The 17,045-nt window shown below is 32.9% G+C and overlaps 2 protein-coding genes across 3 annotated transcripts in view; one reads left to right on the plus strand and one right to left on the minus strand.

Moving 5' to 3' along the window:
• Positions 1-249, minus strand: part of LOC132717198 (leucine-rich repeat-containing protein 51-like) — a 14,127-nt gene extending 13,878 nt beyond the window's left edge. Inside the window, exon 1 of the mRNA XM_060700619.1 lies at positions 116-249. Within this exon, the coding sequence (XP_060556602.1) occupies positions 116-129 (14 nt within the window). The 5' untranslated portion in view covers positions 130-249. The remainder of the gene's footprint in view (positions 1-115) is intronic.
• On the plus strand, positions 179-16,794 carry LOC132717197 (alpha-N-acetylgalactosaminidase-like). 2 transcript variants are annotated; one of them, XM_060700618.1, is made up of 9 exons: positions 179-317; positions 3,399-3,547; positions 6,201-6,375; positions 6,920-7,094; positions 7,715-7,797; positions 9,244-9,405; positions 11,410-11,607; positions 14,381-14,482; positions 16,437-16,794. In XM_060700618.1, exons 1-9 carry the CDS (start codon positions 297-299, stop codon positions 16,599-16,601), a joined length of 1,230 nt encoding a protein of 409 aa, XP_060556601.1. In that variant the 5' UTR covers positions 179-296; the 3' UTR covers positions 16,602-16,794. The 2 variants fall into 2 exon arrangements, with proteins under 2 accessions (XP_060556601.1, XP_060556600.1); XM_060700617.1 differs by having other exon boundaries at positions 288-380.
• Positions 16,795-17,045: the final 251 nt, after the last annotated feature.

Consider the following 17,045-nt stretch of genomic DNA (forward strand, 5'->3'; position numbering starts at 1 on the left):
GCCTGTGAAAAGACCAAGGGATAGAATAAATTTTATTTCCTGATCAACTTTTCATCACGTTGGACAAAATTCATACACTTTAAAACAATACTTTCCCAAAGAAACCAATACTTGCCTCGTTCCTGACATTATTTCGGTTGGCTTTTTAATACAGTTTCAAAGGTTTTTTTTTAAATTTGAACTTATTTATGCCGCCATTTTGTTACTGGGGTAACGGTCCAAAGTTACCCGTATGTAAACAACTTTGTATGACAAACGGATTCAAAAATATGCGGACCCTTTGATGGTCACATGACATGAAAATGGCGGAAGGACAGGTAAACAAGTTTTCAAAATTACATAGTTATTTTTGGATATACGTCTCTTGTATTATGTCCAAGGTAATTCCAGTGTAGTTACCAAAGATTTATATTATGAGGTTATCATGTTTTACCGTAAAGTCAAAGAATTTGAAGTGAAATTAAATTTGAAATATTTTAACATCTAGAGAACTTCCCCCTAAGCTTTGACTAATAAATAGTGACACCGATAAATGTAATAAAATATCACATTGGGTAAAGGTAAGATATATGAAAAACATGGTTACAAATACTATTCAAGAAAATCTTCAGAGAAGACGAATAGCATTACACTAACATTAGTATCATTCATGCAAAAGTAAGAAGTAATACATATTAAGATCTGATATAATAAACATCCATTAAAATACATGTTGCAGACCAAATAAAATACACATCATGTAAGGCAAAACATCAAGCATACATACATATAGTAAAATGCATAGACACACAGACTGACAACAGTCCATGACCTTGTCTCCTGAGGCATGATGTACAATGTATGATGTGGGATCACATGTATATTTACATGGTCTGACATACTTGATTTCAGCAACTCCATCAACTAGAGCTGTCATCGATATCGACGTATCGTTGATATTTTTTTGTAGATCAATAATCGATACACATTTCAAAAAATCGATACTTTTGACTTATAAATTAAATGTCTAGAAATTATACAATTCACCCAAAATATATGAAGAAACAGTTACATGTATTTATATCTAATGTTATGCTTTTGTTATATAATGGAATTATTTCATAGCAATGGTGACAAAAAATATTGTCTGGAAAAAATCATGCAGTGGACAAGACACTGTACAGAACATGTTTTTGACTGAAATCATTGAAACAGGTATGAAAGTGAATGAAAGACAAGTGAGTATAGGATATTATCGATATATCGGTGTATCGTTGATTTTAGTCACTTGATATCGATATATCGTTGATATGCTTTGCACTGAATCAATGACAACTCTACCATCAACACTGTGACCATGAAGGTAGTGGTAGAGAGAGAGGAATCCGAACCAGCCACAGTTTATTCAGGTGTTCCACAATTTAAGGTACAATCCTCGGCCCACTCATCTACTTTTGTCATATTAATGCTATCAGACTGAGTTAAGTCAACAATACGTTTATTTGCTGAAGACTGACTAGTCACTATCGAACGCTCTACCCTGGAATACAGTTCTATCCTCTGGGATCCAAACCTCCAGAAAGAGATTGACAAGCTTAAAGCAGCATGCCTCCAGATTCATGCTAATTTTCATGAAAATTTTGAAAATGTATGTGAATGTATAATATTGTGATATAACCAAAAGGAAGTCATTTAAAGACATTATCAATGGCACTTCCAAGCCATGTTAATTACCAAAAAGTGGTCAAAATATGCATTAATAGCCCTTACTGTGTTAGTAACGCAGTAGAAATATAGTTGTAAATACTAAAAATTCAGTCATTTACCGCACATGACATGTAAAATATTACTTGAATCATTTTACGTTTCCTAAAATTGAAGTACTTATTTCTCAAGTTTGATTTTATTGAAATATTTTGACTCATCTGGAGGCATGCAGCTTTAAGAAGGTCCAGAGACAGTCAGCTAGGTTTATCACAGACGACTACACCACCAGGTCCCCCGCGTGTGTCACACAATTGCTTCGAGACCTGAAAATACCTTCACTCCAGGAACAAAGGAAAGCAAACAGACTGACAATTTTTTATAGGTGGTTGGGGGGGGGGGGGGGCTGGTGCCAGCCCTGCCTTGCCAAGACTACTTAATGCCTGCCCATGTAAATAAATGCAGAGTGAAAGCTAAGACTTTTGGGAAATGTGCCACAGAAAATATTATTGAAAACCAGATAATAAATCACTCTAAATGCTTTAAAACTGTGCAGTGTAAAACTTAAAGTTATAACCAATCATTTTTCCCACCAACAATTGTCAATTGAAATAAATTGAGTGATAGTGTTGTGTAAGCTAAGACAGTAGACGGCTTCAAATCAGCTGTGTTCCATTTGGACTAACTCCTCTCTCCTGTTGCTTATATGCTGAAAGGCCCTGCAACTTATCATCCAGATCCAGACAGAGCTCTAAAACATTAGCAAATTATGTGTATAAAGCATTGTTAAGACTTAGCAATAAAATGGCACAAAAGGTTAAAATATGCATAACAAGCAGTAAGCCTGACATTTACATACACACAACCATCAACTGTTATATATAAAAAAATGATACATACAACACTGTAGCAAAATAAATAATTAATAATAAATAAATAATTAATTTAAACAAATCTAGCACAATAAAAGCATATAAAGTAGGGATCTAAGAGAATAATGGCAACATTAAGCATACTGAGTGTGAGCCCAATACAAAGTATTAAAAGCATACATAGTAAAAACTACATCAGAAAAGATAACTAAAAACTTGAAAAATCCAGCATCTCGCTGCCAAAACATTTTGGTTTTTAACGGATGTTTTATGTGACATTACATGATGAACAGGAGAAATTCAAGAATGTTTCAGATGTAGTAAATCATTTAAATATTCTGGAGACACATCATTTAAAATTTTGCATGTTTCTTAAGCAATTGTTCTTAACCGCCTAACTTTCAATGAAATACGTCCAGACTTCTCAAGTACTTGTTCATAACTACTGCTTAAATCATCATAAATTAATGTTAAAGACTCTTTGCTGAGTTTTCTCTACTTTCCTAGTGTTTAATACATTTGTAAAATGCCAAGTCAGACTGGTTATAGTTAGTTGGTTGAAGTCCCACAATGGGTTTGTTTCTCTTTCAACTTCCATAATCCACCCAGGAATTATAGATACTGTAAAATCAGTTGTTTATCGTACTTCACTTGACCTTTGAGTCTATTTACTTTCTTTAACACCTTAGTACATGTGTACATTTCTCTCAAGTTTGATTTTCTTGAAATATTTGGGCTAATCTGGAGGCATGCCGCTCAGTAAGTAAATAAGAAAAACTAATTAAATTTTGAAATTTGTTTTTCATGTAGATGTTATTATTACAATGCTTTTTTTTCTTTCAGTGGTTGGCTCTTCTCTTGTGTATAACTTCAGTTTACCATGTGACTTGTCTTAATAATGGGTTAGCACTGACCCCACCAATGGGCTGGTTGTCATGGGAACGATACAGATGTATCACTGATTGTGAAACATATCCAGATGATTGTATAAGGTAATATTTGTTGATAGGTGACAACATTTATCTACTTTAAATTTTATTAGAATAGAAGTTGTGTCTTTTTTTGTGTGTGGTCATTTTTTTGAAAACTACAACATTTTTAAAGAAAAAGACAGAACCATTGTCACGCCCCAGACTCTTTGGCATTGTTTAAACCTTTTTAGCTCACCTGTCGCAAAGTGACATGGTGAGCTTTTGTGATCGCTTTTGGTCCGGCGTCCGTCCGTAAACTTTTACTTTAAACGACATCATCTCAAAATCAGCTTAGCAAATTTCATCCAAACTTCATAGAATGGTTCTAAATGGTAGTCAACTTTAAAAATTGTTCAAAGAAGTTAAATCCAAGCAGAACTCTGGTTGCCATGCAACCAAAAGAAAAAACTTAAAATATCTTCTTTTAGAAAACCGAAAGAGCTAGAGCTTAAATATTTGGCATGAAACATCATCTAGTCAGTGTCTACCAAGTTTGTTCAAATAAATGCCCTGGGGTCAAAATTAGGTGGGGGGGTCATTGATTTCCTTATTTGTATATAGTAAAAACTTGAAAAAACTTCTTTTAAAAAGCCAAAATAGCTAAAGCTTAGATATTAAGCATGAAACATCTTCTAGTGGGTGTCTACCAAGTTTGTTCAAATGAAAGCCCTTTGGTCAAAATTGGCCCCGCCCCAGGGGGTCATTTTTTTACCTTTATGTATATAGTAAAAACTTAAAAATTCTTCTTTTAAAAAAACCCTAAGAGCTAGAGCTAAGATATTAAGCATGAAACATCTTCTAATAGGTGTTTACCATTTTTGTTCAAATAAGGGCCCTGGGGTTAAAATTGGCCGTGTCCCTGGGATCATTGATTTTCCTTATATGTATATAGGAAAAACTTGAAAAATCTTCTTTTCTACCAAGTTTGTTGAAATAAAAGTTCTTTGGACAAAATTGGCCCCGCCCAGGGAGAGAAGGGGGGGGGGGGGTCATTGTTTTTCCCTATATGTATATGTGTATAGTTAAAACTTAAAAAATCTTCTTACAGCTGGAGCTTAGATATTTATCATGAAACATCTTCAAATTGGTGTCTACCAAGTTTGTTCAAATAAAAGACCCTGGGTTAAAATTGGCCCCGCCTTGGGGGCCTATATACAGGTGAGCGATTTTAGGGCATCATGGCCCTCTTGTTTGTTCAGTTCCCTTTTTCAGTATATCTTATTAATTTCAACATGTAACACCAGTTTTCAGATCAAAAGATCAAGACTGTTGTGTAATGACATAACAATTAATGACATTGCAAATAATGACATAACAATTAATGATATGACATAGTGATTAATGATATGCAATAAATGACATGACATAACATTTAATGGCATAACAATTAATTACATGATTGTTTTTGTTTGTTTTGGGTTTTACGTCACATCAACACAGTATAGGTCATATCGCGACGTTTCAGCTTTACTGGTTGAGGAATACCTCGGGTGCCCTTCCGTGCATTATTTCAGGCACGAACGGGCACCTGAGTTGAACCACCAACGTTCCGTAAGCTAGCTGGATAGCTTCCTCACATGAAAGAATCCAAAGTCCCTGTAGGGATTCGAACCCACAGTGGTGAGGGGCAAGTGGTTTGAAGTCAACGACCTTAATTACATGAAATTGCAATCAATGACATAGCAAGAGATAGCAATTAATGACATTAATGATATGACATAGTATTGAATGACATTGCAATTAATGACATGACAAAGCAATTAATGACATGCAATTATTGACATGACATAGCACTTCATGACATAGCAATTAATGAGAAAGCAATTAATGACATTGGAATTAATGACATGACATAGTAATTAATGACATTGCAATTAATGACATGACAAAGCAATTAATGACATTGCAATTAATGAGAAAGCAATTAATGACATTGCAATTAATGACATGACATAGCACTTCATGACATAGCAATTAATGAGAAAGCAATTAATGACATAGCAATTAATGAGAAAGCAATTAATGACATTGCAATTAATGACATGACATAGCACTTCATGACATAGCAATTAATGAGAAAGCAATTAATGACATAGCAATTAATGAGAAAGCAATTAATGACATTGCAATTAATGACATGACATAGTAATTAATGACATTGCAATTAATGACATGACAAAGCAATTAATAACATGCAATTATTGACATGACATAGCAATTAATGAGATAGCAATAAATGAGATAGCATTAAATGACATGACACTGAAATAAATGACATTGCGATAAATGTCATGACATAGCAATTAATGACAAAGAGATTTATGATATTGTGATTAATGAAATAGCAATTAATGACATAGCGATTAATAACATGACATAGCAATTAATGACATAGCGATCAATGACATAGCAATAAATGAAATGACATTGCAATTAATGACATGGCATATCAATCAATGACATGACATAGCAATTAATGACATTGTGATTAATGACATAGCAATTAATGACATGACATACCAATTAATGACATACCAATTAATGACATAGATATCTTTGTCATTTAGTACAAATTGATTCTTATAAAGTTAGTAATGTCAGAAATCAAAAAAGTCGGAAACCAAAACTCAGAAACCAAAGCAGTTTTTTGTTCACTTTATGTTACATATTGCAGTGAAAAGCTATACATGGAAATGGCCGACTTGCTAGTATCTGAAGGTTACAAGGATGTAGGATATCAGTATGTCAATATTGATGATTGCTGGATGTCTAAAGAAAGGGATGGAAGAGGGTCCCTCGTAGCAGACCCAGAGAGATTCCCACATGGCATTAAACATCTAGCAGATTATGTAAGACCTTTTTCTCTCTGCAGCTTTGTTTGAAAATAAAATACAAGGACTGACTGATAAATTCTAGGAATTCTCTTCTCAAGAATTGTTTTTTTTTTTTTTATATGAAGCCTATCAACTTGTTATCTTCCCTTTTATTATCAGGTTTAATAATTACGAAGATTATATGGTCTCCATAACAACCAGTTTATTGACTTGAAGCACGCTATAATTTTACATATTCTAAAAAGTAGGTTAAAATTAAAAAATAAAACCTTTGGCAAAACAAACAAATGACATTAGCGTGACATTTTGGCATCATTTCTTGACAGCCAGCACTGTACCTTTATCTGGTAACTTCATGTATCAGTTTTATTATTGTAAGAAATGCCACTAATTCACTTTATGGTCATATGGATAAACAACAGAATTTATTACCCTAACAAAGTTTGGACCCCTGGCAATGAAAGAAGTCCTTTAATCTCAAGAAATGTTAGAAGAGATTTTATGTTGTTCTTTTTTTTAAGTTTTAACTTGCAGTCATTTTGATAACACCTTTTTACAGATACATTCAAAAGGGCTGAAAATGGGTATATATGAGGACTTTGGAACAAAGACTTGTGGTGGTTACCCAGGTAGCAAGTTTTACCTGCAGGAAGATGCAGAAACATTTGCCTCATGGGGTGTTGACATGCTCAAACTAGATGGTTGTTACACTAATGCAGCAGATTATGAATATGGTACAAACATTTACATACTTTTCTGAATTTTAACACTGACATACCACCACATTAGTGCAGTAATGATTTAACTGGAGTTAACCCGTTACAGCACTAAGGTGATGATACGGTCATCTGATCGTAAGCCAGACTGGTAGTCAACACACCTGACAATAAATTTATTACTTTTGCCGATTGAGGATTTAGAACTGTGCACCTAGGTAGTGGAATAGATTTACCTGTATGTTTGGGGAAAAAATCAAATTGACATCTTTTAAGACAAATATTAAGACAATTTTCTACAGAAATTATAATTCTTGCATTTAAGCTACATTGACAAATTGCAGGAAACAAATTAATTTCATTTATATTTGACCATACAAACTTACACCACTCGGTAATTTAATACATTGACTTTTGTACATTTGCTCATTATTGTTTCCAGTATCTCATGTTTATTATTGTATTATTGTTCCACAATAGAGAGTATAGGTTGGGCTTAATTAAATGAAATAGTTTCTTTGGTATGAAAATTTCATATTTCATAGGTAATGTAAGATTAGTTGATTATTTATAACATTGTTCCATATCTAAATTTCAACATTTAGGTTTTTAGATTGTTTTATGCTTAATTTATGTAGGTTACCCGATTATGGAGTTCTTTTTGAACAGGACAGGACGACCAATGTTATATTCCTGCAGTTGGCCTGCATATGTATCTAATGTAAGTAGTTTCAATTTTACTTTTTAGGATGGTGCAAACTAACATCACTGTTTACAAGAATGATACAACTTCTTATAGAAGTTATTGTGTAAATGTGCTGAATGGCAACTATGTTTTATCTTATGATAATATCAACTATGTTTTATCTTAGGATAATACCAACTATATTTTATCTTAGGATAATACCAACTATATTTTATCTAAGGATAATACCAACTATGTTTTATCTTAGGATAATACCAACTTAGGCAACTATGTTTTATCTTAGGATAATACCAACTTAGGCAACTATGTTTTATTTTAGGATAATACCAAATATATTTTATCTTAGGATAATACAACTATGTTTTATCTTAAGATAATACCAACTATATTTTATCTAAGGATAATACCAACTATGTTTTATCTTAGGATAATACCAACTTAGGCAACTATGTTTTATTTTAGGATAATACCAACTATATTTTATCTTAGGATAATACAACTATGTTTTATCTTAGGATAACACCAACTATATTTTATCTAAGGATAATACCAACTATGTTTTATCTTAGGATAATACCAACTATGTTTTATCTTAGGATAATACCAACTTAGGCAACTATGTTTTATTTTAGGATAATACCAACTATATTTTATCTTAGGATAATACAACTATGTTTTACCTAAGAATGATATCAACTATGTTTTATCTAAGGATAATACCAACTATATTTAATATTAGGATAATACCAACCATGTTTTATTTTAGGATAATATCAACTATGTTTTATCTTAGAACAATACCAACTATATTTTATCTTAGGATAATACAACTATGTTTTACCTAAGAATGATATCAACTATGTTTTATCTAAGGATAATACCAACTATATTTAATATTAGGATAATACCAACCATGTTTTATTTTAGGATAATACCAACTATATTTTATCTTAGGATAATACAACTATGTATCTTAGAATAGTACCAGCTATATTTAATATTAGGATAATACTTACCATGTTTTATCTTAGGATAATACCAACTATTTTATCTTAGGATAATACCAACTATGGTTAATCTTAGGATAATACCAACTATGTTTTATCTTAGGATAATACCAGCTATGTTTAATATTTGAATAATACCAACTTTGTTTTATCATAGGATAATTCTAGCAATGTATTATCTAAGGATAATGCCTTTTTTGTAGGTTAATTAAAAAGTACCTGGTTAATTATTGTATATACATTAAACTTAGTTTTTTGATATCAAAGTTAATAAAAAGATATAGTGTACAGATCATATGATCAATATGGAAATTGTTATAATTATATGTTATTATATGTAAAATGTTATTTCATATTTGAATTTCACATTGATTGCTAATTTTGGAATACATATACTTCAATCAATTTTTTTTTTGTTTAATTAAAATTATTGACATGTGTTTCTTTATTTCAGCCTGATTATGTAAAGATAGCAAAATATTGCAATATTTGGCGTAATTATGCTGATATAGGGGATTCATGGGACAGTGTACGAGGTATTATAGACTTTTATGGAAAGGATAAAGGGAACTTCAGTAAAGTAGCTGGACCTGGTCAGTTTAATGATCCTGATATGGTATGTTTTACATCATAATATGAGCCGCGCCATGACAAAACCAACATAGTGCGTTTGCGACCAGCATGGATCCAGACCAGCCTGCGCATACGCGCAGTCTGATCAGGATCCATGCTGTTCACTTACTTACCTAATTACAAGTAGAGAAACGGATAGCTAACAGCATGGATCCTGATCAGACTGCACGGATGTGCAGGCTGGTCTGGATCCATGCTGGTCACAAACGCACTATGTTGATTTTGTCATGAAGCAGCTCATATTAAAAGTACTTGTTCACAGAATAACTTTAGTTAATTAAGTGTCAACTTAGAGCATTATATGCCGTAAAATAAGCATAGCTTATTTAAAATGCACGCATGTTTTGACCTGTCTTTATGATTCAATGCAAAACATATCAACAATATATCAATATCGGATGACAAATATCAATGATTCATCAATACAGTTTATATAGATAATTACCATAATTACTTGTCTGTCATTCACTTTCATACCTGTTTAAATGACTTTAGTTAAAAATATGTTCTGTTCAGTGTCTTGTTTATAAAAGCCCATTGCATGATTTTTTTCGAGAACATATTTTTTTGTCATCATTGCTGTGAAAAATATGTCCACTATATGACAACACCATAATGAAGACACAGATAACTGCTTTTGTGTATGTTTAAGGTGATTTTTTGTGATTTCTTGACATTTAATTAATAAGTCAAAATAATTGATTTTTTGAAATGTGTATCAATTATTGATAGACAGAAAAAATATCAATGATACATCGATATTGTCTCTATTGATGACAGTTCTACTTTATGCTGAATCCAGGTCATTATGACCATAAACATTACAATTGTTTATAAGGCATTTTCATTGAATATTTAAGTTAACTCAGATTTATGCTTGTAGTGCTGGACTTAGCAATGTTCAATATGTAGAAAATATATATCTTGCATTTTAAGCTCGACTTTTTGAAGAATAGGGAGAGCTATGGTACTCGCTTTGGCTTCTTTGTGGCGGTCTGCATCTCTGTCACACTTTGGTTATGCTTTTGCATGCATGTTGGTATCTCTAAAATTACTGAAAGGAATGTGTTTTAACATAATGCACTAAATGTCTTGTTCTCTGTGATTATTTTATATGATTGGCACATGTTCCATATCTCTTGAGTTACATTTTAACAAAGTTATGCCCCTTTTCTTACTGTCAAGCATTGAGAATAGTTGAGCACACTTTTTAACGGACAGCTATTTAGAAAATCATACATGTGAACTCTCCCACTTTAAGCGGGAGACTCCCACTTTTTGCATCCAAACTTCCAAAGATTTTTCTTAAAATAAGGGGTATTTTCACAAATTAAAGAAATCTCCCTATTTTTGATGTCAGAACTTCCTTCTTTGTTTATTGCAAATTCTAAAATCTCCCTCTTTTTGAAGAAAAATCTCCCACTTGATCATCCAAAAAAGTTCACATGTATGGAAAATTGATAATGAAACACAAGCAACTGCATTCAGTAATATTTGGCAATGATTCATTGTTTTTAACCACAATTGATATATACAAAATCAACAATATTCTGAGATTTAAGAATATTGACTTACTTCATGCATATTAGAGCAGCGCCATGACAAAACCAACAGTGCGTTTGCGACCAGCATGTAACCAGACCAGCCTGTGCATCTGTTTAGTCTGATCAGGACCCATGCTGTTCGCTATCATTTTCTCTTCTTGTAATAGGGTTTGTAAGCAAACAGCATGGACCCTGATCAGACCGTGCGGATGCCCAGGCTAGTCTAGATCCATGGTGGTCACAAACACACTATGTTGGTTTTGTCATGGTGCTGCTCATTTGTATATACATGTATATAAACTTGTAAAATTTCAACCATATAGCTTAAGGTACATTGAATTTTTTAAATGTCATGTAAGATTATTTTCAGAAACAGAAATGAAGAAACATTTGTAGAGTTATTAGTTTTGTGCACATGAATAAAAGTTGTTTTTTTTAATCAGATAATAATAGGAGACTATGGGTTAAGTTATGAACAACAGAGAACACAGATGGCACTGTGGTCAATGATGGCTGCACCATTATTCATGTCCAGCAATCTGAGAAAAATGCCCCAAAAGTCAAAGGCTTTACTGCAGAACAAGAGAGCTATAGCCATAAATCAGGACCCACTTGGGATACAAGGAACAAGAATAGATATGGTAAGAGTGCACAGTAAAATATTTTGGGTTAAAGATAATGTTTGTGCATTGTATTACTTTTCTTATTTAATCAAAATCTTTATTTATGATAATACTGGTTCCTTTGTTTATAATTTGTCACTTGAATATCCTTATTGTGGGTTAAAACATGCAGAGACATACCTTAAATGTTCTGTTCAGTTCCATGTGACATACATACAGTTTGAGTGGTGGCCTAGTGGTTAAGGTGTCTGCCTCTCAACCAAGGGATCATGGGTTCGAGCCATACTTGGTTCATGACCATGTTTATGATAGGACACTGGTAATGGTTGGTTCCAGGAAGTGGATTCAAAAGTAATTAATATGAGTTGAAATAACTTGTTTGGCAGTCGAGCTTCAATAAATATGTTTAAACTTAACTTACTAGGTTTTAAACCTGTTTGTTACATCATCTTTTGTGCTACTGAATCTGTACATTAATGTGTTTATTGTACTGACAGAATGAGGAAACTAATATTCACTTCATAAGTATCCAATATTTAAATATTAGATACTTTTCCATCCAATATTTATCAAAATGACAGTTATTTTTTGTACTTGAAGATGTGTAAATTTAATGTCTCAGTTATATCCTGCTCTGAGACATTAAATTAAAACATCTGTCACAAAAGTGTTAATTTCTCTTACGTTCATATACTAATTTGATTTACAAGAAACATTTAAAATGGAAATTTTGAAAATTTATATACATTTTGTATGTATTTGATATTGTTTAAATCATATTTCGATATATTTCTATAGTTTTTTAAACAAACATAACTTTCCTACAAATGTCAGTCATCTTTCACAAAAGCAGTATAATTCTCTTATAATTGCATGCATTTATCATTATTTAACCTTTTCCCATATGAGCATATTGTGAAAAGTGGCCGTTTTCATTGAAAAGCCTCCTGTAACAAGTTCAGGCTGCTATAAAACTATGATAAATGCTTCAATACTAATGAAACTTGGCACAAATGTTAACTGGACCATAGCCTCTGTAACAGTATGCTCAATCTTAAATGTCCTGTTACCATGGCAACGAGGGGGCATCTCAAAATTGCCAAAAATCACTATTCTCCTTTGTTTTTTTCCAACAAAACTGATTTCAAAGTGCTGGAACTTCTCAATGGATTGAGATAGAGTCAAAGTCTTTTCAACATTGGTTACACCTTATCTTATTATGATCGACCTGGGATCATTTTTAGCCTCTCACAAGTCCAAAATTTTCTTGGCAACGAGGGGGACTGCGCCCCCCCCCCCTCCAAACCCCCAAAACAGAAGGGGGCACATCCTCCTTCTGGCAGCCCCTGATACAAGGATAGTTAAGATATAAACAATATCAAACTTTTTTTTTAAATATTCCAGTGGATGAGATCATGTATTTCAACTTAATATATACAAGTACAAGTACATGTTATACAGAAATTAACACTTTGTTTCTGGCACAATGTTATTAACAAAGTCTAAGAACACACAAAAAACAACAAACAATGTGATCATGTGTAACAATAATATTTTGATGGTGAATTGTCTTTTCATTAGATTAATGCCCTTGATTAAATGTACAGTAGCCAGATGACATTGATTTGTGGTTTCATTGAATTCTTTTGATTGAAACTAAGCAAAACAACAATTCTTTATTTAAGTTAAAGAACACAGAAAAACTGTCTAGATGAATGAAAAATGGAAAATAAAATTGATATTGAAAAACATACATATTTTTACTTTATTATTCAATATGTATTAAAATTTCAAATGTATAACCAATATTTATGTTTTAATATTCCTTTACATATACACAAAATAAGACAGTAAAGCGTGGTAATCACGCCTTTTACACACATGCATGTCCTTTTTCCATCTTAAAAACCAAGTTACATATATTTACTGTGTCCAATAAGCTAACAATGGAAGCAAATAATTTTCAATTTTTGTATGGAATGCATAGATTGATACAACTGTTTTATTATTAAGACAATAGAGACCATGTTTAAAATAGAAATAAAAGAAACTGTCCATTATGTGGGAGAATGAACAAATTTCAGCGCACGGTGCCTCGATCTGTCCATTTTCACACATAATGGACAGTTTTCGGAGTTTCTCCTTTACAAAGTACTATTTCAGCATGTTTTTTTTTGTATCTTTTAAAATGTTTAACTTTTGTAAATAATTTTTGGGAACTAAATGGCCAAGTTAGTTAGAATCCACTTTGCCACTTCATCCCCGTAATTGTTGAATCATGGGCTTTTCAATGTTGTGGTTTCAGATCTTGCAAAGGACTTTAAATTCTTCCATGTTTAGAAGCAGTCCAGCAAACTAATGGAAGGCCCATGTTTGTTCCTGGTGTAATGTATAGAAGGGCAATCTAAAGGATTTCCTGAAAAGTCCTCATTTAACCATGACACTGTTAATGTAACTTAAAATGATGAATACGCTGTGGGTTCGAATCCTGACAGGGACTTTGGATTCTTTCATGTGAGGAAGCTGTTGAGCTAGCTTACAGAACATCTTTGGTTTTGCACAGGTGCTGGTTAGTGCCTGAAATAAGGCACGGAAGGGCACCTGAGGTCTGTTTCCAGACTCCACCAGTAAAGCTGGAACATCGCCATAAAATGATGACCTATACTGTGTTGGTGTGATGTGAAACCCAATCAAACAACAAACAACAAAAATATCCCAAAATAAATACAGTATGTATAAAGTATTGTTACATGACAGTAAAATGTAATGCAAATTGTATTTATATTTACAGATTGGAAAAAACATTCAAGTTTGGACGAAGCAGATATCACCTAAAGGAAAATCCTTTGCATTCACATTTCTAAACACTGATGAGGGTGGTAGCCCTACAAAGGTAAATTTATATTATCCAAAGGATCATTGAAGACGAGCAATTATATATTGCCTGATTAGGCACATGCCATTGTATTTCGTCACTTTGTTAAGTTAAGCCAATTTGTTCCAAATCTTACATTTATGACTTAAAATAGTACTGTTTATTGAAACTGTGTGATGTTTATTGAAACAGTGTAAAAACAAATTAGTCCTAAAGTTGGTTATAAGTTCTAGAATTTAAGATTAACTTAAGACTTTTGGTGGATCGCTACCCTGAACAGCTGATTGTAAAAACAATAATAATTCGAAATAATTTTAATAAGTGACAAGGGCGTGTTTTTACTTCCTCAAACCTCATTTTTAGCTCGACTATTCGATAAGAATAAGTAGAGCTATTGTAGTCACCCGAGCGTCGGCGTCCGCGTCGGCGTTGGCGTAACCACTTATGTTAAAGTTTTTGTAATAGTTTAAATATTTTCAAAGTCCATTGACATATGGCTTTGAAACTTTTCACACTTGTTCACCATCATTACCCCAACCTGTAAACAGGAGGAGGTAACTGTATCAAGCATTTTGACAGAATTATGCCCCTTTTTCGACTTAGAATTTACGTTAAAGTTTTTGTAATAGTTGAAATATTTTCAAAGTCCATTGACCTATGGCTTTGAAACTTTGCACACTTGTTCACCATCATTACCCCAACCCGTAAACAGGAGGAGGTAACTGTATCAATCATTTTGACAGAATTATGCCCCTTTTTCGACTTAGAATTTATGTTTAAGTTTTTGTAATACCTCAAATATTTTCAAAGTCCATTGACATATGGCTTTGAAACTTTGCACACTTGTTCACCATCATTACCCCAACCTGTAAACAGGAGGAGGTAACTGTATCAAGCATTTTTTTTTACAATCAAGCACTAAGAATAGTCGAGCGTTGCTGTCCTACCAACAGCTCTTGTTAACCATTATTGACAATATAGAAGCTACCATAAGTGTACGTTTAAAATTAAAACAGACTTCCAAACATAGTTGTTCCTTATCATCATACACATATCATAAAGTAAAGTTCTTAACTCTGAAACCAATGTCTCAGGAAATGGTCCTAATTTGAACTTAGAAAATTGATTTTTGATCTAAATCATTTTCATAACAAATTTAGTATTGTTTCACTTTTATCAATATGCATGTAATTTGATGAACAGTTCTTGGACATATACCTATGTACCTGGTATTTGTAAAGCAATAAATTTATAGATATACATACATGACAAAACCAACATAGTGCGGTTGCGACCAGCATGGATCCAGACCGCATCAGTCTGATCAGGATCCATGCTGTTTGCTATCAGTTTCTCTACTTGTAATAGGGTTTGTAAGTGAATAGCATGGATCTTGACCAGACCGTGCGGATGCGCAGGCTGGTCTGGATCCATGCTGGTAGAAAACGCACTGTGTTGGTTTTGTCATGGCGCGGCTCAAATGTATAATGAAATTCTTTCTGAAAAAAACAAAAATTAATGTTTGTTCCTACATTATTTATATTGTATTGTATATATTTTCTGTACTTCTGTAGTAGTGAAACTGTTTTGATTAAAAAAAGATTGAATGTCTAATGCTAAGTTTTTAGCTCAATTATCTAAAAATTACTGATATCTAATTGTACTTGCCCAGGAGTCTACTTCTTTGGTTTTACCTTTTGCATGGCAATTTGGTATCTCCAAAAACTTCTGAGAGAATGATTGGTTTAAACTGAATACACTTTATAAGAGGATGTCAACTGTCGCAAGGCCCATAACTCTGACATAATTTTGACAGAGCTGATGGCGCCTTTTTTGAAACTTAGAAAAAATCTACAGTTATCAAGGTCTGGTTTTACTATCAAGCACTGAGAAAAGTCGAGGATGCTGTCTAACTGAGACCTTTTGTTGATATGGATGTGAAAGCAAATTTTAGTTTTGTTTATGTTTACAGATAAGCTACCCTTTGAAGAAGCTAGGTGCCATAGCTCCTGCAGGATACAATGTTACTGAAGTTTTCTCAGGTGCTTTCGTTGGAATGTTCAAGCCTCAAGACAGCCTTAATGTCAGCGTAGATCCAACTGGGGTGTTCTTCGGCATGGCCAAATTCCTTGGTTAGATACCACTGTGATATAGACATACAACAGCAACTTATTTTATACATTCCAGAATTATTCTTGTAACACAAAGACAGTATTGTTTTTTTTCTCAAGTCTTTGTTCAGTATTCTTCTCGGTTAACCCTTATCTTAATCTGGGTTATTCAATGGATGTTTACATATCGGTTTGGACCACAATAAATCATTACCAGTATTTTGTTTACTTTCCCGTATCAGTTACCCAGTCTTGATGGAACAGTAAATTATAAGGTAGCCTTGACCATTCTTGCAGACTGACCAAGCTCTGTTGGCTAAAAAAAATTCATCAGGATTTCTTTTAAAACTGATCATGTACATATCCAAAACTGGAAGCTGGACAAGGGTAAAAGTTTATCATGTGCCATTTACCAAAGACTATTGTCATAATCTTATTCTCGTGTTTACAGAGGTTAAACTTGAGGAAAT

The sequence above is a fragment of the Ruditapes philippinarum genome, unplaced genomic scaffold (assembly GCF_026571515.1).
Source record: "Ruditapes philippinarum isolate M1 unplaced genomic scaffold, ASM2657151v2 ctg136_1_1_1_1, whole genome shotgun sequence".
Classification (NCBI taxonomy): Eukaryota; Metazoa; Mollusca; class Bivalvia; order Venerida; family Veneridae; genus Ruditapes; species Ruditapes philippinarum.

Excerpts from the sequence above, each read along its gene's own strand:
- LOC132717197 (XM_060700617.1), top strand. The coding sequence starts at position 297 with ATGAAAATGGCGGAAGGACAGGTAAACAAGTTTTCAAAATTACATAGT. Across the intron at positions 381-3,398 it reads TCTCTTGTATTATGTCCAAG|TGGTTGGCTCTTCTCTTGTG; the intron begins GTAATTCCAGTG and ends TTTTTCTTTCAG. Across the intron at positions 7,095-7,714 it reads TGCAGCAGATTATGAATATG|GTTACCCGATTATGGAGTTC; the intron begins GTACAAACATTT and ends TAATTTATGTAG.